The sequence below is a fragment of the Rhamphochromis sp. 'chilingali' genome (genome assembly GCF_963969265.1).
Source record: "Rhamphochromis sp. 'chilingali' genome assembly, chromosome: 8".
Classification (NCBI taxonomy): domain Eukaryota; kingdom Metazoa; phylum Chordata; class Actinopteri; order Cichliformes; family Cichlidae; genus Rhamphochromis; species Rhamphochromis sp. 'chilingali'.
In genome coordinates, this window is record NC_137935.1 from 38,030,936 (window position 1) to 38,058,305 (window position 27,370).

Here is a 27,370-nt window from a genome sequence, read left to right on the forward strand (position 1 = left end):
TGACAAATACAGGTAGTAGTCAAAGAAGAAAAGCCCTGAAAGGTGATCTAGACAGATTTGTCTAAATAACTATTTCATGACGATTTACATAGAGGATTCTCACTGAAGGCATCAAAACTATAAATGAACACATATGGAGTTGTATAGTAAACCAAAGAAAGTGTGAAACAACTCAAAACATATTTTATATTTTATATTATTCAAAATAGCCACCCTTTGCTTTGATTACTGTTTTCCACAGTCTTGGCATTCTCTCAGTGAGCTTCATGAGGTCGTCACCTGAAATGGTTTTCCAACAGGCTTGAAGGAGTTCTAAGAGATGCTGAGCTCTTGCTGATCCTTTTGGCTTCACTCTGCGATCCATCTTATCCCAAACTATCTTGATTGGGTTTAGGTCAGGTAACCGTGGGGGCCAGGCCACCAGGTGCAGCACTCCATCACTGTTCTTCTTGGCCAAACAGCCCTTACACAGCCTGGAGGTGTGTTTCGTGTCATTGTCCTGTTTAAAAATAAATGATGGTCCAACTAAACACAAACTAGATGGGATGGCATGCTGTGGCATGATGTGGTAGCCATGCTAGCTAGCCAGTGTGCCTTCAGTTTTGAATAAATCCCAACAGTGTCATTAGCAAAGCAACGATTCATGTAGAAACCATCCATTCACCTTTTCTGCGTCACACAAAGACACGGCGGGTGAAACCAAAGATCTCAAATTTCTTCTCATCAGATCAAAGCACAGATTTCCACTGGTCTAATGTCCATTCTTTGTGTTTCTTGGCCCAAACAAATCCCTTCTGCTTGTTGCTTTTCCTTAGTAGTGGTAGTAGTGGTTCAGATGAATTTATCCTCAGCAGCAGAGGTGACTCTTGGTCTTCCTTTCCTGGGGTGGTCCTCATGTGAGTCAGTTTTATCGTAGCCTTGATGGTTTTGTGACTGCACTTGAGGACACATTCAAATTTTTAGCAATTTTCCAGATAGACTGACCAACAGCTTAAGTTCTGAAGGCAGGACTATGGTGCCGTTTTTAGCCTCGCCACTAAAGGGCGTTGTTGTTTTGTGAGTTTATTCTGTTGGGATGAAAAATGGCGTTCATGGAAGCAGTGTGAATCAACAGAAGTTATGCTTGGGGGCAGTTTATGTAGTTTCTTTTTGAGAAAGTGCGTCCATAAGATTGGTGAGTTACAGGATATTTCTTGTTTAAGAAGGATAGCCTGTCCATTTTATTATCTTCTGTTTACACATTTTATCTAAGCTATTGCTAAGCTAAGTTTGATTTGAGTTATTTTACATTGGATTGTAATTTGTGTTCTGTTTTGTTCATTCTGCTTTGTAGAACCACACACCCACCCACACATGTGCCCACCTATGCAAGTGTTCAACTAAATCTGCCAAATAGCGAGCTGGAAGATCATCACCTGGCCTTGTCATTTGCTTGAGTGTGTTATTGGCATTTGTCCAGTGCACACCCTGCGATCACCACCATAGAAAACTGAACCTAGTATCAATATTTGTGATAAATATAGCCTGTTTACAGCTGTGGAGGTCAGGTTCACTGAACTGGACAATCACTCTCTTTAAAAAAGCTAGTGCAGCAGAAGGTAGGGTAGTCACCGTTAGCTCCCAGTAGGCTGTCCTGAGTGGCTGGGAAAACAGGATAGCTGGGTGATGGTGATGAGAAATAGTTCTGAAAGGAAGCCCCCAGCCCACCACCAATCTACCCATGTCCCAAACCATTTTTACTCACAAATAAGGAACAAACCCCTTTAATTGGGAATTCTGTTTTAAGACATGTGAAGTCGAACGTAATGACATCCAGTTATGCCTATTGGAGGTCACAAAAATCGGTGTGTAGCTTGGCAAAGTTACACACAAAAAGCTGGTTTTGTTCGGAGAGATGGCATCCATCCCACTTTGGATGGAGTAGCTGTCATATCTAGAAATCTGAACAAAGAGTCTGGCCCAACTGGCCCTAGACTCACATGCTCAGTTGGAGAGGAACCCACTGAATTGTGACTCACAGGCTCAGGCAGAGTGTATTGTATAAAGTAAAGATTGTCAGTAAAAATAATAGGTCATGACCTTCACAAAACATAATGTGAATAAGTGAGTCCATGGAAAATTTGAAAAATCTTCTGCACGGATACAAAGTTGCAAATTGCAGCCACTAACTAAAGGTGATGATGACCACAGTTATTTTACTGACATTATATTTTGTGACTAAAAAAATGGATCTTCTGAATGTTCTCCTCTTCTAATAATTATCAACACCTTACACTGTTTCATTCAAATCTCCCGTTCCACCTGTTACATGGCTCCCCCTCTTCTTCCCTTTCCTCTTATCTCACTCCCAGTCCTCCCAGCAAGTAAAGCATCCAATTACTAGGGATTCACACATATTTTAACTAAAATACAATAGCTATGCATTTCACATCCCATGCGTTAGGAGGAGGTAGAAGAAGGAGGGTGTGAGTAGAAAATGGAGGAGATAGGACAGCAAGAGGGGGAATGATGATTTTGTGTTGTGGGAAGAGTCTCCCACAGTGGCTGCAGATGAAAGTGGATTGAGGTGGATGTTGTTAAGGTGATGGTTGACTGAATGCCTCAAATTTGAAATTAAGTTGGAGCCCTGGGTAGCCTATCCTCTGTGGTGTGTGTGAGTTATATGTGTGCAATTTTGCGAGTGCATGGACGATTGTGGGTGAGATGGACCAGTAATGGAGAAGAGCTTTTAATCATCCCGTACCTCCACCCTCAAGTCTCTCTTTGGTCCTCTTGTCAACTGGCTTTCATCATAATAACATTTAAAATATCCATTAATTATCTTGCTGACTTGATGAGCACACACACACACACACACACACACACACACACACACACACACACACACACACACACACACACACACACACACACACACACAGAGAGAGAGAGAGAGAGAGAGAGAGAGAGAGAGAGAGAGAGAGAGAGAGAGAGAGAGAGAGAACTTTGAATTAAAAAGAAATCGCCTCTCGTCCCTGTGGGCGCTCTGTCCTTCAAGCTTGGGTCCTCTACCAGAGGCCTGGGAGCTTGAGGGTCCTGCGCAGTATCTTAGCTGTTCCTGGGACTATGCTAGCTTGGGAGTCACTGCACCTAGTGCTCCATTTACCACGGGGACCACCATTACCTTCACCTTTCACATCTTCTCAAGCTCTTCTCTGAGCCCTTGGTATTTCTCAAGTTTTTTGTGTTTCTTTTTCCTTATGTTGCTGTCATTTGGAACCGCTACATCTACCACTACAGCCATCTTCTTCTGTTTGTCTATGTCCAGTTGGTTTGCCACCACCATTTTGTCCGTCTGTATCTGGAAGTCCCAAAGGATCTTAGCTTGGTCATTCTCCACCACCCTTGGGTGGCGTCTCCCATTTTGACCTCGGGACATCCAGGCCATATTCAGCACAAATGTTTTTGTATACTATGCCGGCAACTTGGTTATTGTGTTCCATGTATGGCCTGCCTGCTAGCATCTTGCTGTCTTGATATCATCCATGTACAGGAGGTGGCTGACAACTGCTTCATTTCGTAGTCAGTATCCGTAGCCAGTCTTGTCAGTGATATCACTGAGGGGCTTCAGGCCTATGCAGAACCGGAGTTGGGATAGAGCATCTAATTGGTAGATCCCTCACTTGATGGTGACTTGTGCATTTGGCCTGAATCTGGTCATGCAGTCACTGGCTACTGCTCTGTCTATCAGTAGTTGGTTCTTCGCTCCTCTGGTCTTCCTGCCGATTCCTTTCTGTGCTTCCCTCATGTACTGAACCATGTGCCTGTTCATCTTAGCCGCTATGATGCCTGACAGGAGCTTCCATGTGGTACTGAGATATGGAGGAAGATTACTGGCCTGCCTCAGTACTTTCTGGGGATCCTTGGGGATCAGGACAGTCCGGTATTCAGTTAGCCATTATGGGTGTCCCTTGCTGACTACCAGCTGGTTCATTTGTGCTGCCAGATACTCAAGGAGTGCAGTCAGCTTCTTTAGACAGTATGTGTGAATTAGGTCAGGGTCTGGTGCTGCCAACTCTTCATACTGGAGACCCTTTCTTGGATGTCTGCCACTGCGATGGTTACTGGATCCTGTTCAGGAAGGTTGCTGTGGTCTGCTCTCAGCTCCACTAGCTATTGAGCATTGCCATTATGGGTTGCGTCCTTCTCCCACATGCTCTTCTCCAGCTGCCTCCAGCTTTGGTGAGGATGTTCTCATATTCCTCCCCTGCCACCGAGTAGAGGATGGTTCTGTGTAGTAGAGCTAGTTTGGCATGATGGTGAGGAAGACCACCCCTCCTCATAAGAACCAGGTTCTGTGTCTGACCTAGGCTGATGTTAGAAAAACTCAGAGAATGTATAGAGCAGCTGGCAGAAGTCCTCACTGACATCTTCAACCTCTCCATGAGAACTGCTGTTGTTCCAACGTGCCTCAAGGCCACCATCATCGTTTCTGTGCCAAAGAAGTCCTCAGTGTCCTGCCTCAACGACTACCGTCTCGTTGCACCCATACCATCATGATGAAGTGCTTCAAGAGGCTAGCCATTAAGACCCTGCTGCCAACGACACTGGACCCACTGCAGTTTGCCTATCGCCCCAACCGGTCAACAGATGATGCCATCGCCACCACCCTACATCTGACTCTCACCCACCTGGACAACAAGGACACATATGTACGAATGTGGTTCATGGAGTTCAGTTCAGCATTCAGCACAATCATTCCTCAGCACCTCATGGGAAAGCTGAGCCTTCTGGGCCCAAACACCTCCCTCTGCAACTGGATCCTAGACTTTCTGATGGAGAGACCTCAGTAAGTCCGAATTGGTAACTGCATATCCAACACTACCACACTGAGCATTGTAGCCTCTAAGGGCTGTGTACTCAGCCCACTGCTGTTCACTCTGCTGACTTACGACTGTGCAACAATGCACGGTTTGAACCACATCATCATGTTTGCCAATGACATGACTGTGGTGGGTCTCATCAGAAAGAGTGATGAGTCAGCATACAAAGTGGAGGCACAACAGCTGATGGACTGGTGTAGAGTCAACAACCTGTCTCTAAAAGTGGTCAAAACAAAAGAGATGATTGTCGACTTCAGGAGAGCATGGAGAGATTATTGTCCACTGAACACTGATGGATCCTCTGTGGAAGTCGTCAAGAGCTGGTCCCTCAATGCCAGCTCCATAACTAAGAAAGTTCAACAGCATCTCTTGTGTCTGCACGGTCTTGTGTCTGCATTGTTCTGTCCCGTCTGATGTTGCATTTTTTTTTTTTTTTTTTGCAATTTTTGCATACTTGCACTTTATGTAGTCCTGTGTTTACTGGAGCAGCATGGTCTTGGAGGAACGCTGTCTCGTTTCACTGTGTACTGTACCAGTGTATATGGTTGAAATGACAGTAAAGCCACTTGAGAACTTGACCTTGAATAGCGAGGTGAGTTGTTGGAGAGGATATGTTAACTGTTTTTGTCGGTAAGTGCTGCTGCTTTTGCCACTGTTAGCCTCTGTTAATTGCTGTTAGCCGATGTTAATGAAACTGTCTTTGCTTTGGATCTAACGTTGGACTCTGACGCTTAGTGAATAAACTCTGATACAATATGAGAATGCAATTAAACTGTTTATCAGAGGGAGAGTGTAATTTCGAGGACACTCAAGCCAGCTTTTGTCAGCTGTCCGGAGATGGGAGAGTTGAATGTGCTGAGAATCAGATATTGAGACGATATTAGGAATAAATAAGCATGTTTATCTATAATTTAATAAGATTAAAATTAAGGTCACATTATAAGTTTCCTTTGCATTTTCACTTCTTTGGTGAAGGGGACCCCTTATCCAACTAAAACACAGGTATGAACCTTTATGGGTCTGAAGGAGTAGGCATAAATTTAAATGTCCTTCCATGGAAACGACTACGACCTACAACTTTTCTTCTTCTGTGCCTTTGGCATACTACGTAAGTCACTGGTCTCTAGCCACATTCTTAAAATGTGTTTAGTCGGAATGATGATCTTTCCTGGCCACTGTATTCAAATATTGTAGGGGAACATGGCAGCATCCACAATCCAGCATCTGTGACTGTGCATTTTTTAATAGATTAATTATAAGTTAAAGAGGATGCAATAATTTTTTTGAAATATGTCATTTCATATTCTTCTATGCATATTTAGGATCAATAAATATATTAAAAAATTTTAAAAATGTAATAATTTAGAGTCATTACTTAATCTAGCCTTTGTGGACATTCACACTACTCTGGCGCAGGAATAACATACAAACTCCCATAACAAACATGGTCTGTGCAGTGTCACACTATTTTGTTAATTGTAATATATGATGTGGTAACATGTATATAAAATTAGAGTCCATGTGTAATTACTGATTACTAATTATTTTTGATTCTCTCAGCTGTGAAGAGACTGTGATGCGAGGAGACAACCAGTTATTAGACCATGTTATTCAATGACAATGTTGAAGGCCATAGTGAAAATTTATATGAAGTCATAAAGTAGTAGTGTGACAGGTAAGGAGTGGACTCAGACCGGGATTCTCAGTTCAATACGGGTATACAAGTGGGGTTGCAGGGGTCCAAGGGAGGTTCGAAAAAGAGAAGGTCTCTCACACACTTGTGCTCCGCCACGCAACTCCACACACCGACTCCAAAACGGGAAATAGGTAGTAGGTCCGGAGGGGACTGTTCATAGGAAAAGGTTAGTCACAAGGAGGGAAAAACTCACTCACGAACAACATTTAAGAAGCTAGAAACTAACACTAACATGTCTCCAGTGATGACAAGACCTGAGCTCCAGCCTGACTGCCAGTAAACTACTGGCAGTAATTCTGTATTACAGCTCTATTATGACATTATCATTACTGCCAGTAAACTACTGGATCATATGCCCCTTGAAAAAATGCTTCAGTGAGGCATGCACTGTGTCAAAAAGTTTCCACAAGCTATCTTTTGAAACCTGTGCTGTGGTTGCTGGTGCCAGTCCTGCTGCTGCTGATTAGGTTTCTCATAGTGACAGTGACATCAACAATCAAACCTAGAAGAAGTAGCTAAGTCACCAGTTGAAACTGGTGTGAAACACACCAAGACCTCAATTAGCAGTAGTGACAGGGTTCAAAACACCCATGTCACATGATCGACTCCGCAGCAGGGTTCCAAACATCTGTGATCTGTAAGCTCGGCACAGCTTTGAAACATCAGTATCAAGCATAATATCACTAGCACTTGGTGAGCAAATATTGTGTTGGTGTGTTAATAACTGTGTTTGTAAATATATGATCTTGCCCTGTTGCATACATCACAGTTCAAGTTGTTTCTGCCGAATGCTTTCCCTCAATATCTTAGGATATTAAAAGAGAACTTTTCAAATGGCGAAAGTCCTACATATGTTCAAAAGTGGTCAACATCATTTTTCACCTCTGCTACATCCCCTCCTGTTTGTCTGTACTCACCTGATACACTGCCATGCATCGTATTATGGCAGTGTGTCAGAGTATGAGATGATACTCCAATCTACAGGAGGTCATCTCCTAATAACAATGTTGGTTGTTCAATCCCTGGCTGCTCCAATCTGCATACCAAAAATCCTTGGGCAAGATACTAACCCCAAGTTGGTCTCCAATGCATCCATCAGAGTAAAAAGTACTAGAAAATAAGAGAAAGTATTTAATCATAGATAAAAGTGCTTGTATGAATGGGTGAATGGGGCATTTTGCATAAAGCACTTTGAGTGCTTAGAGCATAGGTGTCAAACTCTGGCCCGCGGGCCAAATTTGGCCCGCAGCCTAATTACATTTGGCCCACGAAGCCATACCAAATTACTATTAGAGATGGCCTACTGGTATTATACAGCTAATATATATATTGTTTAGTATTAAGCTTTGCTTGTTCCATATTCAGTTTTCCAGCAAAACTTTTTTGAGTCCATAAGAAAAGATTCATTCTTATATCTGGAGGAAGATTTTTTTTTCAATAAATATTAATGTTAGCCCGCGACTTTGTTCCAGTTTTGAATTTTATTTTAATACTCAATGGACCACAAACCTTGCCAATGATAAAACTAATTCCTCTGGGATTTCTGAGTATACAGTGTATATAGTCTAACTGGGATATTGTCCAAGTGCACCTATCATCAGCAATTTTTGCAAAATGCTTTTTACTGTAAAACAGCTGTAGAGGACAGAGTTTAAATATGGAGCATAATAAAATACCAACATTACAAATATCATCTCTCAATTACACAAGTTAGTCTCTGTTGGGGGAAAACTCTGTAAAAGACCCAGGAGAAATAAAGACACAATGAGACAAGATCACTTTTTATGCTTTAACGTGCACACGGGTAAGCTGTTCAGAACAACTCACAACGTGTACAGAGGCTGGGCACTTTTTATAGGAAAGACAGTGAGAACAGGATAAGAAAATACAAAACAGATAAAATAAACAACTCCATATGTGGCGCTAGTCTCGTCAGCAGAGAGCTGTGAGAGATAAAACAATCTAAAACAATATGTCCCAAAACAGTATGTCTTTGCTGAGAAAGTCTAAAAAGATAATTCTAAACTAATCTAACCATAGACAAAAGGGCATGCTTGCACATTTAAAAGAAGGTAAAGAAACATAGAATCATTTTTCCTGTAACATTCCCTCCTGTTTTAACTTATTTTAAATGTATACAACAATTGTCTGTGAAGGTTATTTATTAAGTATCTTAAGCAATTTTTTAATTTTCAAAATGTCAGCATAGCAGAAATGGAAATCATTTGGTCTAAAGAATAAAACAAAATAAAATAATAAAAAGAACAAAGAAAATCATAGTAAATGAAATAACAAGTGGAATAAACAAGAAAAAATAATAAAACTAAACTACAAAAAATAAAAGGATGAAAACCTTATGTTTAAAAGGATGAAAACCTTATATTTAAAATGAAAACTACAACAAATAAAAGGATGAAAACCTTATATTGTACCTGCATAAACTACTAATGTGTTAATCAGTGCATGATCACTTGACAAGTCATTTTTAATCACCACGTCATTCATTAGCAGTTATTACAAGTTCTCCTCTAACAGAATTGCAACGGGATGCTGTTCTTCTTGAGGCACGGCAACATAAGCAGTCATTGTAGTTGTTATCATCTTTGAAATCATTACTCTTAGACATGGCGGTGTAGCTGCTCCAGATGTGTGGTCAGTGACATATTTCTGCAGAATGGTCAAATTCTGCAAAGCTTCATAAATGTCTCCGCTTACAAACTCCTCCTTGTGATGCTGTTAGCAGGTCTAGAGTCAGTCTGTTCTGCAGCACCATCGTTCTGATGGCCTTCTGTTCTCCTGCTAAAGCCGGTCCCAGGGTCTTTGTCAAAGTTGATGCGTCGTAGCAGAGCATATCGGTTGATCTCCACATGATCCCGCACCTCGGCAGCTCCAATGCCGGGGATCAAGCTCTGTAAGAATTTCACTCCTCCTCAGATGCGAAACTCTGGTTCCTTTACTGCTTGGTGCCGTCCGTGCACATCCTGTCTGGTACTGAGTCTTTGTTTGTAGTGGCATCCGGTAGATAGGTGAGTAGGCAGCTCCCCCACTGCCCGTGATCCATTGTTCATCACACATACTGGCAGTTGCGCTGCGTTCAGCTTGTTCAGTAGAATTACATCAGGCAGTGGGTCTGAGACTTGGGGCCAGGTCAGTAGGTAGGTCTGTCCGGAACAGTTCACATTTGTGGGTGATGATGACCTCCAGGTTGCTTTTGCTGGGATGCTGTAGTTGGCCTTGGACCAAAGAGTATCGTAGCCTGGATGTGTTGCCAGGCCCAACAGACACCAACTGCGATCTTCAGGTATGCTGTACGGCCACAGGCCAGACGTCTGCGAGGATAGGGGCATATGGGTACATGCATAGCAGTCAGTTTTATTATTCCAGTGAGCTGTAGTGTTCATAAACTGCCACCAAAAGTTAGTGGCGTAGCCATGGGGAAACTTGGTGTACTGTCCTTTGTCATACAGTGTCTGCCTTTTCTTCATATTGCGTGACTTGTTGTCCCTCACGGAAGCAAAGATGAGGAGCCCGGCCATGGTCAGGGCCACTGCAGTTATTAAGAGCCACCACCTCATGACGACGGGACACACCCTCCTGTCGCGAGTAGACCCCCCGGCCAGGAAAGCTGACCCCTCCACCGGGCGAGATCACAACAAGTGGGCAAGCCTGCTGTCAGCTGTGTTTAGATGGCTTCACTTACTCGCCTGCAGTGACTCTGATGGATCCAGGATGGTCGTTCCGCAATTTTGCAAGCGGTCGGTGTAGTGAGGAGGACTTGGTATGGCCCCTCCCACCTGGGTGTGCTCCAGTTTTTCCTTTGGAGCACCTTGATCAGAACCCAGTCACCGGGCTTTAGTCTGCAAGACACTGGAGAAACATCATCAGGTTGTTGATTATGTACAATGATCTCTTTGTTTTCCAATAGCTTAGACATCCATTCTGCTAATGTGTTTTCTCTGATTGCTTTGTCTATTGGTTGACTGGTGATCGGCAGTGGGAACGGCCTGCCATGAATGATTTCAAATGGAGTTAGTTTATGGGAGCCTTGCGTTAAGCGCATCCACATTTTCACTAAACCCAAACATTCAGGCCACGGCCTTCCTGTTTCTGCCATGCATTTCCTGAGCCTTTGTTTTATAGTGCCGTTAGTTCTCTCTACAAGGCCTGCGCTCTGAGGGTGATAAGCACAGTGGTGTTTTATGCTGAAACCGAGTGCTTCAGAGACCTTAGTGATGACATCATTTACAAAATGAGTGCCGTTGTCTGATCGTATCAAAGCTGGGATGCCATATGTGGGTATGAAGTGATTGCACAGGCACTTTGCTACTGAAATTGCATCTGCCTTTTTCACTGGATAGATTTCCGGCCATTTTGAGAACACGTCTATAACCACTAGGGCGTATTTTGACCCTTGACATTCGCTTAGTTCAATAAAATCCATATGAATTGTGTGAAAAGGATAAGGTGGAGTGGGAAAACGGCCTCTTTTTGGTCGCAGATTTCCCTGAGCATTATATTTTTGACACGTCATGCACGTTCTGACAAATTGTTTTGCTGAAGTTTCAAAATTTACAGTGTAGAAATGAGAGTTGACAATACAGGTCATTCCCCCCGATGACAAATGCGTATAGCCATGAGTCACTAATGCCGCCATCTTGTGGAGAGATTTTGGCAGCACTGGCTTGCCATAACACATCATTAAGTCGTTTGTCAGAACTGCACCGTGTTTTAGCCATTTTGCCTGCTCTGCTGTGCTTGCTGCTTTATGTTCATTTTTCAACACATCCAGTGGAATCTGATGTGTGTTTACTGCCATCAATGTGATGTTTGTCTTTTGTGCCGCCTGTTTTGCTGCTCTGTCAGCAAAGTTATTGCCTGTAGCAATGAAAGAGGCGTTGTAAGAGGTTGGCATGCTGAACTGGTTTTCCGGTTGGTGTAATCATTCCTCTGGTTTTCCAGATTTTTTGCAAAATGATGCACAGCAGAGAAAACATACTGGCTGTCTATATAAATGGTTATTTGTTTATCTTTGTGTGTTTCACATGCGCAAATCACAGCTGACAGCTCAGCGCTCTGTGCAGAATATGAAGAAGAAAGTGGTTTTGCTTCTATTATTTTACTATCTGTGGTTACTGCGTAACCTACACAATTTCGGCCTGTGCTGTAAGGTCAAATGCTGTTCTCCTAGCTTCCACACTTGCTGATCATAAGGTGGATCTGGGCCTGGAGTTTGTTTAAATCTCAGAATGTTGTGATACTCGGTCGGTTTCTGGAAAGTGGATGTGGCGGGTGTCATTTAGCATGCACTCAGGTGTAATACCAGAAAAGAATGGCATGACTGCTATCTTAAGTTTTGTCAGAGCGTCTCTACCTAGCAAATTTACTGGACACGACGGGTCATATATGCATTTAATAAAGCACCTGCGGCCACTTGCTGTATGTACTAGTTCTAAAGGGGCAGTTAATTGTTGTACAGTTGTGTGGCCTGAAGCTGACTTTACAACTAATTTGTCCTTTGAAAACTGTCAGTTTAAGTGGCTGCCTCAAAACTGTTTTGCATTATTTCTCTGTGGCCTACTCCTACAATCTCGTGTGAAGTGACCTTCCTCTCCACGGTTCTAGCAGGCGTTGTCTCTATGTTATCTGCTGTTTCTGCGTGGCTGTCTGCAGCCTTGGTGTTTGTGACTTTGCTCGCCTCTCTGTTCCTGATAGCCACCTGCGGATTAGTGTTTTAGTCTGTTGTCAACACGTCAGCCTTATTTCTAAGTTACAGAATGCTTCTTCTCCTTTTTTTTTTGTTTTTGGTTTGGGAGAATAGATGCAACTCTACATTTTCACTTAAGGCATTTTTAGATAATTTCTAGTTCTTCAAACAATTCATGGATCTCACACATTTCAAACTTTCAAGTTAGGGTTGTTTCCCATTTATACAAATATATATATATTTAACTTTGCATTGCTCACAGCTCATAGCTCACAGCTCTAAACCTAGGCATTTTTCAATCATATGCCTAATCACTATGTGTCACTGTGATTCTCAAGTATTGTCACAAGTTCGTTTAAATTCGTTTCCAAAACCAACAAAATAATCAAACAAAAACAAAAAACATAAACGTGTCAGGACACAAAAGAAAAAAGAAAAATGCTGCCACCCGAACAAGGCAGAAGTCTGCATATGTTGGCTTGTAATAGCATGCAGCTTGTAACATGGTAGACTAATGTGCCTGTGTTAATTCAGCTCCATATTATTGTGTGAAGTTGCACTGGGTTGGGAGTGGTTTTGTGTGTGTCACATTTTTGGTGAGCCAATGGCTGGAATGGGGTTGGACTAATTAGAGGCAGGTGTACTTGATTGCACTGATACACTGGTCTTCTTATAGCCCACACTACAAACACTGCTGTGTCGTTTTGTCTCTCTGTGCAGGTATGTAATGTGATGAAATCAGATATGTTTGGGATGGATGGGTTTTGCCCTATGAATTTTATATTAAGTGTGTCGTTTTGTCTCTCTGTGCAGGCCAGGGCCTATTATATGCCACAGCCTAAAGGCAGCAGAGTTGCAGAGGCTTGAGTGACCACTGACTATATGCTTGCAGGGTGGTGGGTCTCCAAGGACAACTTCTAACCCTGTTAAAGGCAACATGTGGAGTGCAACTTGGCTGTGTGGCATAGCTGGCTCTGGCCTTGGGACTGTGTGTTTTTATACAATTCTTAAGTGGGACACTGGACTGTTTTATCTTTTATCTCTTGATATATTTTTTGTCAATAAATTATCTTTTAGAATTTTATTGACTGACATCTTTTTGCCCATGACTGAAACGGTTGGTCAGACCTAGAGTCTTTCTTTGGGTGTGTTACAGCAGCTTCTGCTCTAAAAGAAACAAATAAATAAAAAGAAAAGAAAATGTGTAACATGCTCATCAGCTTAGCAGTGTCTACATATTTAATTCAGCTTCTCAATCCTGTAGTTTTAGCTGTTGTCTACAGGGTTTTGTTTATTGGTTGTTATTATAGGTGTGCTCTATATCTCAGCAATGTGTCATTCTAGGATGATAGGTTTCAAGCTGGTCAAGTGCCTCTATGCACTTCATTAGTTTAGTTATTCTCTGTATTGTCTTCATCTCACATGTCATTACACTGAGTTTCAGCAAACCTTAAGCTTGATGCAGACTACTGCTTAACAATTATCCACTTCACATCATAACCGATTAAGGTGCCTCTTCATATTAATATTATGTCATTGTTAATATTATCCTCTTTGTCTTATATAACAGCAATAGCATATTATAATATTTTATCAGTGTGTACCACTATACTACTCCTGAGCCAATTTGTTAGTTAGGATCATCTTATTCAGCAAACAGATAATTTAGAATTCATCCAATCTGCGGTCACATTTGTTCTCTCTGTTGCATGGCGGACCAGGCAGTTCTATTATAATGTATTATTTATATTTTATTTTGTATCCATCAAGGGCTTCAGATGACCTGCAGAATCATCCTTTTCCCAGGGTGGAGACAGTTACCTTTTCACACACTGTCCTTGGCTGAACAGTGACACAGCCTTAATATACCTTATTTATTTTATTAAAATATTTTCGTGTGACTTATTTGCTTTATATTCATTTTATACATGCTGGGCATGGTCATCATGCCAACTGTGTTTCATTGTTAATATCACTTTACAGGTTGTTATCCTTGCTATTATTAATTTCAAATACTCTAAAGATAATTTCTACTGTAGTTTTCCCTTTGTTTATCTTTATTTCGTACTTTTTATATTTATATCTACTCAGTGGGGTCTGTTTTCAACCCTTTTAAACTACTACAAAACTACTGTGATCTCTAGTTTTCACTTAATAAGGGATTATTATGTTCTTCCTGATATGGGTGCTGCTGCAGATGCGGCTGCAGGAGTGAGTGATGGTTTACTAAAAGGATTGTGGGAACTGCACAGTGTCTCGTCTTCTGGTTTTACTAAACTGGCAGTTGAGTTCTGTTCTTCTGACTGTTTATATTTTGTTTTCTTAAATCTCTCAGTTTACAGACACTGTTTTTGTCCGGCGTCTGGACTTTTCTTTTCTCACCACTGCTCGTCAGCAGGAGTGAGTTTTAATTTCACTTGCTTGATTACCCATCTTATTTATGTATTTACTTATTTTTGTTTAAGTAATATATACACAATACAGCTGCTATCACCTTCGCTGGTATTAGAGACGAGAGTGGTTGCTCACACGCCCTTCTACTTTCGGACTATTTCCAAAAGCGGTGTGAACTTTACGAGACGGAACTCGACCGTTCTCTCAACTCACCAGCACGTCAGTGAATAGCAGTAAAAGAAAAACACAGTAGGAGCAGCTCAGTCTCTTATTGGACCGTGAAAATTCAGCTTGCTCCATTAATTAAAACAATACACACATTCACATTCACAGCTTCGACGCGCGCGCGACCAGAACCCTTATGATAAGGGGAGCTCCCAGAGCTACTTACTCCCTAGACCCAGTCTAGACCCAGCTGGGGGAGCTACCCAGAGCTCCAAAGCTACCAGTCGATGAGCTCCCAGAGCTACCAGTCGACGAGCTACTTCCGCTATTTTAAATTCCCTGAATTCAAAATGCGCTTTTACGCAAGATTGTGTCAGTGTGTCTGTATCTACCTGGTCAGTGTCGCCGGGTCTGGTCCACCTCGATCGGGTCCCACCACCGTGGGTCGCTTTCTAAGACGTTGGCCAAGACCCGAATTTAAACGCTCTTGGACTTTTATCACACACCTGGTGTGTGAGCTGTCGACAGACGAACAACGAGGACTGGTCACGGAGATGGGACACGATGGAGGCGCTCCGGCTCGAAGGACCAAGAAATGTTGGGGGAAAACTCTGTAAAAGACCCAGGAGAAATAAAGACACAATGAGACAAGATCACTTTTTATGCTTTAACGTTCACAATTTTGATGACTTCAAATGGCCTTTGTCAGTGGCAGTTTCCATTTCATGCATTCATGAGTGAGAGGAGACACTGAACAGCAGATAATACAGATACTACCGATGTTATTGTCATCAGCCTTTGAAAAATACATACAATGTTTTTTACGGAGAGACTTCATGGCATAAAATACATGGCAATAGATTTCCTCCTGTGGCATGACAAGCTATTTGTTTTCATTATATAGATGGTCACTGGCCCACGGCCCACCACAGTTTTAGAATGCGTACTCTACCTTCCACTACTTCAGGGTCCATGTTTCATCTACCTTACCCACCTCCCATGAGCACGCATTTCCTATTATCCCATAAAAGCATGGTAGAAGGGTGATGGTGGATAAAGTGGTGACCCAGTAAAGATCAGACAGTGGATTCATGTGTGATTTATCTGTGTACCTTTTCATATAAGCTCATTGCTGGACATTATGAGCTGGTTCACATGGGTTTAATGATTCCTTTTGAGTGTGAATACAAAGAACCTGGATACAGAAAGTATGATCAACCTGAAATGTGTATTATTCATTTTCATTGTACTGTTGTACCATGTAGCTTTTATTATTAAAACAAAAAACTTATAGCAAGGATCAAGGAACACTGTTAACCTTTGCTGTATTTTTCACAGTAAAATACCACAAAATGCCCAGTAACTTACCTGAAAACATTTCTACAGTTAATTACTGTAATTTGCTTTGCATTATGGGTATATTAAGGTTATTTACATTTACTTACTGTATTTTTTAAAATTGCGGTAGTAGTTATACCTACCGTTAACACATTAGCAGTAGTGCTACTGTATTATGTGATTTGAATGGTTCATCATACTGTTTGTGTATTTTTACTCTTTCAGTGGTTGGTTGCAATAGTGCATTACATTTTAACTCTTTCACTGCCAACCATTTCCAGATTTTCCTCCAACCTATGCCATTTGTCAGTATGATACCAGTGAAAGTATTATGGTTTTGACTTTTTAGGGGACTTGCCTGTGTGTAAGGTTCAAGAATTCTGATCATCTAATCTGCTGCATGCAGTTGTATGCACATGCACAGCTGCTGCAAATGTGTGCTTGCCACTGCGTTGCCAAAGGCGAACTTCAGTCAGTGGAGAATATTGTAATAATTTGGCGGAGGCTTCTCAGTCGAGCAGTAACTGAATTGCTCATTTACTGAACGTGCAACATGTACAGAACTCTTCTGGGAACTAGTCAACCCAACTTAGTGAAACACACACTGAATGCATGCTGGCCCCGCCCACCCACCTACCTCTACCAACCACCACTCCATATCCTGACTGACATGACCTGTGATCCAGTGATTGACAGGAGAGGAAAGACAGTCCAACTTTGTTAACTCTTCATTACGATATGCTCGAGAGGACAAAAGATTTTGCACCTCGTTATTGTTGGACCTCTGTGTGGAAACTGCAAACAGGACGTCATAAGGTAATGCAAAGGACTCTCCTACCTAACATACTCGTTTATTAATTCTTAAGAGCATATATATTTTTTGTGTGTGGGGGGGAGGGGGGGGCTTAAAATCGGTGTTAGCTTGGTCGAAATAGCACATTAGCTGAATTATTCTGGAAAAAATAGGTTGTGTGTGTTTTTTTCTTTTCTTATTTAAATATATATTTAGATATATATTTTCCACGGGGAGGGGCGAAGAACACAGGCACAACGACAGTCTTTGTCTTTTTCCCGCCGAGTGTGGTGCATTGTCCTCCTGCGCTTCTGTTCTATGACTATTGAGAAGCTGGCCATGCTAACAGTGGGACATTTAGCTTCAGCTAAAGCAGCAGGTAAAAATACACATTTAATGAGAATAAAGAAAGACAACTTTTTTTTGGAAATTTAGAGACTGCTAAAACAATCTTATCCAGTTTTGAGCTTGCTCATGTAGGTTAGCCTGCTTTATTTAATTTTGTGTGAGCTGCAGTACACAACACTAAAAAGTTAATATAACATTAGGTTGGTGGCATGAGGAACTCCAACCTAAGTTTAATATTTATTATTTTTTTAAGTGGGAAGGGGAGCATGTTTTTTTTCCTTTAATACAACGTCTTCCAGGGTCTTTTTCATAGGAAAACCGTGTAACGTCTGTGTTAGGTTGGTCAAAAGAGCAATTAGTTGAATTATTCTTGAAAAGATGGGTTGTGTGTTTTTTTTTCTTTTATTTACTTATGTAAATATATTTTTCAAGGGTTAAATAAATGCAACATTAAATTAACAATTGTCTCTCTGTCTTTTCCCGCCCAGTGTGGTGCAGTGCTGTCCTCCTGCCCTTGCTGGCTGCGCTGACAGTGTGATGTAGCCTCAGTGTTTGTGTTTTAAAGGCTTTTTCCACCAAGATGTCTGTTGAGAGAGAGATGACCTTACCCATCACACCAAGGGTAATAGCGCTTGGTAAGTAAATAGTTTCAATCCTCTTGTAATATTTTTGTAAAAAATCTATGTAATTATTGTGGTATTTGTACCCACAACAACTTACTTAACAGGGGTTTGTCTGTTTTATATTGTATAAAAATAGAATACACACAGTTTGCTGCTGTTTCTCTTATTATTTATTATACACAATGACCAACAGGAAAAAACAGCCTAACATTTCAGCACAGGCCAAAATGCCAAAACATTAGGCAGTTTTTTCCTGTAATTGATCATAATTTTCATTACATAATAAATAATAAGAGAAATAGCAGCAAACTGTGTGGATTCTATTTTTTTACAGTGTGAGGCCTGCTATCCAGCATTCTTGTGGAAACCTTATTTGTAAGGGTGAGCACATTGTCTTATTGGACTCTTGTCTGTTTTTAGGGAATAATTTCATGTCTGCAAGCCGCTGGATGATCAGTTTGGAGGGCAAGGTATTTTATGAGCCTGAGCAGATGCATGACTTTGCCAGCACCCTTGCTGTCTTCTTTGCGTCATACTACGTTTTCAACCTTGAGTATCAGGAGTCAGCGTCCATCACACAGGAGATGATACAGAGGTAAATACTTTACACCATTAAAGCTTACACCATTTAAGAATGAAATATATGTGATAGCTTGACTACAGTTGCAGAAACATATAGGTGATTGCTGTAATGTATGTTTTAATTTTGAAATTAAAGCAGCCTTTTTTCCGTTAAAAGGTTCTTTGTGAGGATCAATCCAGACATGGGAACAAAATGCCCTGCAAAACTTGGTACAAGCTGCAAGACAGGTCGTGTCGTAAAGAGGAAGGTTACAAGCATCAGCCCTCGGATCACCACCTTCCTCCAGCGGCTCTCTGAGTTTGAATGGAGGACTTCCAACTAGGTAAGAATACAGAGATGATAATATCTTTTACATAGCTGATAATTATATACATACTGTACACACATCCATACGACAGTATGAATGATCTCAGACAGATGTGAACAAGTGAATAACCTGAGCAAACATGAATATTGATGATGTGTCTTTGACAGGTGGTGATAAAGACTACGCTGAACCCGACCATCCTGGTAACGGAAATCTAAATCCCATGTCACATTCTATTTCCTGGGACCCACTGATAATTATTACATTTTGTAAATGATTTTTGTTTTACAATTGTAATAGTTTATTTAATGTTCATGCTGGTGGGTTTGTCCTGTTTTTAGTGGAATGAAAAACTGTTTTCCTTAAAAAAATCAGACACGGAAAGGTGAAGGACTGTGTAGTTTTCATGTACGCTTCTATTTATTTTGGTTATTGACATTGTTTTTATTCAGTTGAAAAATGTTTTTCTTGTTAAAAAAATATCAACAATAAATGTTGGTTTAATTCACTATTCTGAGACTACTTTATTGAATTATATTGTTTTTTGTAAATGTTCTTATATTGAATATGAATGTTAATATTATTTTATATGCTGTAAAACACAATTACAGTCTAAACAAATTATACTGTACACAATTACAGTGTTATACCATAAACCACATTTGCAGTACAGTGATACTATAAAACTTAATCACGGTAAGTCTTTCTAACTGTAAACCACGTTTACAGTAAAGCTGTTATACTGTAATATATGTTTACAGTAAAGTGGTTGAACTGTAAAACATCACAACAGTAAAGATACTGTAGATTAGTAATTACAGTAACTTACTGGCAATAGTGTTGCCAGTAAGTTGCTGTAAAAATACAATAAAATGTCTAACAGTGAAGGGTGCATAGACATACTAATCTGCCAACAAAAATTGCTCAGTGTTCAGTCGTCAGCAAATGTAACTACACATATTATATTTGGATGGGAGATCTTGAAAATATCCCTTACAATTCCCCAGTTTTTAAGATTATTTCAGTATCAAAGTGAAGGAGAAATAACAGCTATAGTAACAGCTATATTCTTCAAGACAGCAACTTAGTGATGTGTAGTACAGATAAACTCTTTCATGGTGATTTTTTTATTTACTCATAAAAAGATGCACTACGCAAAGGCAAATATTTTACTTTAAACTCTATTTAAAGCTCTAATCCTTTTTATTAAATTACGGTGTGAATTATATCCAGCTATGTGGCACACTTTAATGACTTCACAGTTATATAGAGTTTGACATATATTTTAATGGAGAACAGTTATAACTTATAATTTAGTAAAAATTTCAAAATTTTACAGAATCAACATATACTGTAGTATTATTCCAGTTAAATAAGCAATCTGGATCCATGGGTCGTTGACCATGGGTTTTGAGTTTTATGGGTTCATTTTGGGTTGGTAACGTCATTTTGTCATTTGATTTAATAATCAATAAATAAATAATATATTTTGTTATTTGCAACAGTGTTGAAAGTTCCTTTTTTATGTTCTTTATAGTTTTTATTATTATTATTATTATTATTATTATTATTATTATTACAATTTTATTGTTATCTTCTGATAATGTTTTTGACTTGAGAACATGGGATCAACCCTGACTGTGTTGAACGTCTATCATAATATACCTCTCTTCTATTTTGGCTGTTGAGGTTGATGAAATGCAGTTGGTCTGACTGAGGAGCGAGAATTTCTGGACTCTACCAGAATGCCTGCCAATACATCCCTGAGAGAGTTAGCACACAAACCAGTAGCAGACTATGACAGTACCCTCCCACTATTGGCTGGCTCGAAGTGGCCCACTGGACTCACCTGTCCCAATCCTATGTGTGGAAGTCCATAATGAACGTGGGTTCTGACATCAGTGAGTGGGGAAACCAAGTCCTCTCCTCAGGGCCATATCTTTCCTAATTGATGACATATTAGAGGCCTCTGTACAAAGGACTGATATCCAGGATCCGACAGACAGACATTGCAGAGTGATCGCCCGCAATCCGGGCCGTAGCTGGAGTGCACAGAGGTCAGAAAAGATGATGTTTAATCTGAGATATATGGGATAGGAAATGAACTCTCAGAGAGAGACCGGGAGGTCTGAAATCATGCTCAACTACCAGATTAGCTGTTTCAGTTGCTGTGGGGAGTTTCTGGTAGTAGACACATGGTTTTGTTACACACAAATGTGGTACAGGCCACAATATATTCCCTCACATCCCTGTCTAAATAAGGAAACAAGAAATTCCTTGCCTGGAGTTTTGTCATTCAACTGACTGTAACTGACTATAAAAGAAAGTGCAAGGCTGAAGCTTACATCTTGGAGCAGATTGTTGTTAGACTACTGCAACTACCCTGGAGATGGATGAATCCACAATAAACTAGTGGCTGGGATTGAGCTGAATCTGAACAGGTATAGGATGAGGGACCTATGGATTCTTCGATACCCAACATCCACAATGACGGCGAAACAACTAGTAGCTCAGTGTTCCAACATTCGAAAGAAGGGACTGCTCTCACAGCTAGAGATTGACGAGGTACAACACAAATGCTACGGCAAGGAGGAGTCAGGACGCCAGGTCAGGGGGGAGATATCATCACCCCCACCCGAGATTGAGTACATAGCCCCAAGTGCGATAGGAGAAGGATCGTTGAGTGCGAGAGGAACTGACCTGAAAAATAGGATCATGGCCAAGCTTGAAACCTGGATCCCCCGTAGCCGGTTACCAAGATTACGTGAAGTACCCTCAGAAGGTCTGCTAGATGATGTTAATGCAGCACTACGGGCAATACCTACAACCACAATTACCGACACTAACAAGCTGATCTACAATACGGCAGCAGTGATCAGTGAGATGCTTGGCTACAAGTTGAACAGCCACAAGGGGCAGTACCCTCCATGGAGAAGGAGGCTAGAGGGCAAGATCAAAGTAGCACGGAGGGAGGTTAGCCAACTAACGGAGTTGCAGAAAGGTGCGGCAAAGAAGGTGCATAAGAAATACAGCAAGCTGTCCATACCTGAGGCCTTGGAAACTGCCAAGCAAAGACTCACAGCCTTGGCCAGTCGCTTGAGGAGGTACACCAGAGAGATAGAAGGCAGGAGAATAAACCAGCTGTTCTCCACAGAACCAGCAAAGGTGTACTCTCAGTGGCAAGGGAACAATAAGAGAACAGCACCACCAAGGCTGGAGACGGAGCAATACTGGAAGAGCATATGGGAGAAGGACGCAACCCATAACGGCAATGCTCAGTGGCTAGTGGATCTGAGGGCAGACCACAGCGACCTCCCTGAACAGGGTCCAGTAACCATCACAGTGGCAGATATCCAAGAAAGGGTCTCCAGTATGAAGAGTTGGACAGCACCAGGGCCCGACATGGTTCACGCCTACTGGCTGAAGAAGCTGACTGCACTCCACGAGCGTCTGGCAGCACAAATGCTGCTAGTTAACGAGATCCTGATCCCCAAGGACCCCAAGAAGGGACCGGTCCCCTCCAACTACCGACCAATAACCTGCCTCAGTACTACATGGAAGCTCCTGTCAGGCATCATATCGGCTAAGATGAACAGGCACATGGGTCAATACATGAGCGGGACACAGAAAGGAATTGGCAAGAATACCAGAGGCGCAAAACACCAGCTACTGGTAGACAGAACAGTCAGCCGAGACTGCAAGACCAGACTGACAAACCTGTGCACTGCCTGGATTGATTACAAGAAGGCCTATGACTCAATGCCCCACAGCTGGATACTGGAATGCCTAGAATTGTACAAGATCAATGGGACCCTAAGAGCCTTCATCAGGAACTCAATGGGGATGTGGCGTACAACACTAGAGGCCAACTCCAAGCCCATAGCACAAGTCACCATCAAGTGCGGGATCTACCAAGGAGATGCTCTGTCCCCACTGCTGTTCTGCATAGGCCTGAACCCCCTCAGTGAGATCATTAACAAGACCGGCTACGGATACCGACTACGGAACGGAGCAGTTGTCAGCCACCTCCTGTACATGGATGACATCAAGCTGTATGCCAAGAGTGAACGAGACATCGATTCACTGATCCACACTACCAGGCTATAAGGCAATGACATTGGAATGTCGTTCGGACTGGAGAAGTGTAGTCGGATGGTAACAAAGAGAGGGAAGGTAGTCAGAACTGAGGGGATTGAACTACCAGAAAGCAACATTGCAGACATAGAGGACAGTTACAAGTACCTGGGGATCCCACAGGCGAATGGGAACCATGAAGAGGCCGCTAGAAAAGCTGCAACCACCAAGTACCTGCAGAGGGTCAGGCAAGTCCTGAGGAGTCAGCTGAATGGTAAGAACAAGATCCGGGCCATCAACACGTACGCCCTGCCCGTGATCAGGTACCCTGCTGGGGTAATAGGCTGGCCAAAGGAGGAGATAGAAGCCACTGACATAAAGACAAGAAAGCTCCTTACCATGCATGGAGGGTTTCACCCCAAGTCCAGCACCCTGAGGCTGTACGCTAAGCGGAAGGAAGGGGGCCGGGGACTGGTGAGTGTCAACACCACAGTCCAGGATGAGACAACGAACATCCAAGAATACATTGGGAAGATGGCCCCAACTGACCGTGTGCTCAGTGAATACCTCAGGCAGCAGAAACCCAAGAAAGAGGAGGGAGACAAGGAACCATCATGGAAGGACAGGCCCCTGCACGGTATGTACCACCGGCAGATAGAGGAGGTGGCTGATATCCAGAAATCCTACCAGTGGCTGGACAAAGCTGGACTGAAAGACAGCACAGAGGCACTAATCATGGCAGCACAAGAACAAGCTCTGAGCACAAGATCCATAGAGGCTGGGGTCTATCACACCAGGCAAGACCCCAGGTGCAGGCTGTGTAAAGATGCCCCAGAGACAATCCAGCACATAACAGCAGGGTGCAAGATGCTAGCAGGCAAGGCATACATGGAACGCCATAACCAAGTGGCCGGCATAGTGTACAGGAACATCTGTGCCGAGTATAACCTGGAAGTCCCGAGGTCAAAATGGGAGATGCCCCCAAGGGTGGTGGAGAATGACCGAGCTAAGATCCTGTGGGACTTCCAGATACAGACGAACAAAATGGTGGTGGCTAACCAACCGGACATAGTGGTGGTAGACAAACAGAAGAAGGCGGCCGTAGTGATCGATGTAGCGGTTCCGAATGACAGCAATATCAGGAAGAAGGAACACGAGAAGCTGGAGAAATACCAAGGGCTCAGAGAAGAGCTCGAGAGGATGTGGAGGGTGAAGGTAATGGTGGTCCCTGTGGTAATCGGAGCACTAGGTGCAGTGACTTCCAAGCTAGGCGAGTGGCTCCAGCAGATCGCGGGAACAACATCAGAGATCTCTGTCCAGAAGAGCGCAGTCCTGGGAACAGCTAAGATACTGCGCAGGACCCTCAAGCTCCCAGGCCTCTGGTAGAGGACCCGAGCTTGAAGGATAAACCGCCCGCAGGGGCGTGCTGGGTGTTTTTTATATATATATATATATAATGTTCTTCCTCTACACCCCACCCCCAATTTTTTTGCACATGTCGAGGAGCGTGTCAGGCTACATTTCACTGTGTGTTATACTTGTATAACTATGCATGTGACAAATAAAGAACCTTGAACCTTGAACCTTGGGGAGTACTACACGTGGACACAGTAACAAAAGATGTCACAATAGGAAATGGTGTGATGAAATACAGCAATTTATTAATTTTGGGTATACACAGCACTTCAACTACTAGAGACAAAGATAAAATCCATTCATCTATTCTGTCTGTGGTAGAGGAACCTAACCCAGCTATCATAGGGGAAGAGGCAGGGTATACCCTCAACAGGTCGCCAGTCTGTCAGGACTAACACAGACAGACAGATACTTATTAATGGGCAATTTAGAATTACCAATTAACCTAACCTAACTTCATTTTTTTCCACCGTGGGAGGAAACTGGAGTACCTTGAGAGTACTCACACAAACAAGGGGAGAAGATGCAAACTCCACACAGAAAGGTCCCGGCCAGATAGTGGAGTCAGTCTCAGAAACTTCTTACTGTGAGGCAACAGTGCTAAACGTTGTGCTACTGAGCCACTGATAAAATACACATTTCATATTATTAATTATTATAGACAGTTTTTACTTGACATAACCCTGTAACAGTATCTGACAGCATCATTTGTTGTTATCGTCACTGTTCTCTTCCAGTGGCTCAGTTCTCATTTTCTTTTCTTAACTCTACGTGTGTAAATATGCTATTTATGTGTAGGTAAGTCTATCCATCTTGTATGTGTGGTATGAGGTTGACTGATGGTGGGGCAGTAGCCGGAATGGCATGGATCCGGAGTAGCGGCTGTCAGGGTTCTCCTTCAGGGCCACGGCTGGTATTGATTGCCTGAGCCTGACCAGGTGTCTGAAGAGAGGGAAGCAAAAAGAACAAGATCAGCCATGCAGAGAGAAAGAGAGAAGTAGAGGGACTGAGTGGAGAGTGGACATGGCTTGCTGAGTTGACCGTAATGAAGGATGGGAGGTGGAGTGGTAGAGAAGGCAGCGAACAGACAGAAAATTAAATATTAAAAGTCAGTTGAATTAACCTCACACTTAAATAGATTTTTTACCTTTCATTAAACTGTCAGCTGTATGTTATTTATGCCATGTAGGCACAGGAATTATTTTTGTCATGTCAGGAAAGTCATTTAGTTGCATAACCGCACAACCAACAATGCCAATGAGCAGATTTTTTTCTGCTAAATCTCGATCATCTTTCAATATAACTGTCTGGAAGTTTTATTCCCAAAATTTCCTTTTATCCGGAGCTTTGTTGCAACATATATATATATATATATATATATATATATATATATATATATATATATATATATATATATGTGTGGTAAATGGTACACCTCAACTTGTTTTCTTCTTTTGAATACCTTCTTTTGGGACTATTTCATAGAAATATGCTGAGTTTGCTTTCTGAGCTGGATGGCTGTAAAAGAAACAGGATGTTTATTTTGACTGACAAAAGTACAAACAGACCTATTTTGAGATTCAGATTAATGCATCAACACAATAATAGCAAATTACCTTTAGCAGTGAGGTATGCGCAAAAACCATAGAAGTGCGCAAAAAAGAAATGAGAAAAAGCTAACATGGATGAGGAAATGAGTTACTGAGAACTGCATTAAGAGTAGTAAAAATAAAGTTTCTGAATTTGCCGTAGAAAACTGACCCAAACCAGTGGAGTACTGTGGAGGGCCATGAGTGCCAAAATGAATAAACTAAACACATCATTAAATAATTAATTAAATGTGTCATTAATGAATGCAAGTTAATAATAAATCATTTATTAAATGTATTAAATGAAATATAAAACATTGAATAAGAAAAAACGATAATAAACAAAATTAATTAATGATGTAAACAGTCAAAAAAAACAAATTTAACAAAAACAAATAATAATGAATAAAGTCACCACTGGCGCAGAATCCATAAGCACGGTCATCGTCCCATCATTTGAAAACATTGCAACAGTTTTAACAAACATCTTTTGTACTGTTATATTTATTTAAACTCTAAAAAATCGTTACATTTCAGCACTGCATAGGTTGGGTACATTGATACAGTCCAGTTGCAGAAAGTGTCTGCATGTTTATCTTTCACTTGGCAAGTGAAAGGTCACTCATTCAATTCCAGCCAGAGACACAAATCCCCTTTGGGGTTGCGTTAGGAAGGGAATTTGGTATAAAACTCTGCCAAATCAAACAAAGAAGGATATCGCCGTGGTGACCCCTTGTGACAAAGGAGCAGCTGAAAGTAGCTTTTTACTGTAGGAAGTGAATCTATAGTAGATAGCATAAGTATTTGTGGTAAAAATACTTATTTTACTCATGTTTGGAGAACAGTGTCACCTAATTTCATTAGCAGCCAGAATGGCAGGGATAGAATCAGTTTTATCATTTGATTTTTCTTATTTCCTATGAATTATGGTAAGGCAGACCATTTTGAACTTTGGTCAGACACACTGTGGATATGGCACAACCTCTCCAAGATATATTAGCGTTACAAAAGTATTATGTATATCACTTAATGTCAAATTATTTGTTGCTTAAAGTGATCAAAATTATTTTGGTGCGTGAGAATAATGTATACTGGTCTGTTTTACAGAGATACAAGGACCTTTGATTAAAAAGTGAGAACAAGAGGAACATGCTTTTCCTCACCCATCTAAGGACAGAATCCTTCATCTCGTCTTTTTCTCTTTCCTCCAAATATTGCTGCTAAGCATGATTTATATTGGAAGCTTGCTTGCTGCCATCCGATTTTAATATGAGTGGTGTAAACCCTTAACAGGCTAATGCACTAACAACGTCCTCTTTTAAAAAATCCTAAATTGTCCCCTCCTTCCATAGCCTCCAAACAGCTTAAACAACCTCTCACCTCTTCCCCATTATATGAAATAATTGCAAGTCTTACTCCGACACTGTTCCCACTCCACCCCTGCTTTCTCTTGTAACACAAAATGCTTTTGATGCCCT

The 27,370-nt window shown here is 41.6% G+C and overlaps 1 protein-coding gene and 1 long non-coding RNA gene across 3 annotated transcripts; one reads left to right on the forward strand and one right to left on the reverse strand.

Moving 5' to 3' along the window:
• Window positions 1-8,850: 8,850 nt before the first annotated feature.
• LOC308401400 lies at window positions 8,851-15,352 on the reverse strand. The gene is made up of 3 exons (XR_013972560.1): window positions 15,214-15,352; window positions 8,979-10,425; window positions 8,851-8,911 (listed from the first exon to the last, which is right to left on the reverse strand). It is a non-coding gene; the product is annotated as an uncharacterized lncRNA (long non-coding RNA).
• Window positions 15,353-16,186: 834 nt separating this feature from the next.
• LOC308400963 (uncharacterized protein) lies at window positions 16,187-19,321 on the forward strand. Of its 2 annotated transcripts, none has more exons than XM_080889028.1 (5): window positions 16,187-16,975; window positions 17,866-17,935; window positions 18,344-18,518; window positions 18,663-18,828; window positions 18,981-19,321. In XM_080889028.1, exons 1-4 carry the CDS (start codon window positions 16,898-16,900, stop codon window positions 18,826-18,828), a joined length of 489 nt encoding a protein of 162 aa, XP_080745154.1. In that variant the 5' UTR covers window positions 16,187-16,897; the 3' UTR covers window positions 18,981-19,321. The 2 variants fall into 2 exon arrangements, with proteins under 2 accessions (XP_080745154.1, XP_080745155.1); XM_080889029.1 differs by having other exon boundaries at window positions 16,189-16,975; window positions 17,169-17,935.
• The last annotated feature ends 8,049 nt before the right edge of the window (window positions 19,322-27,370 follow it).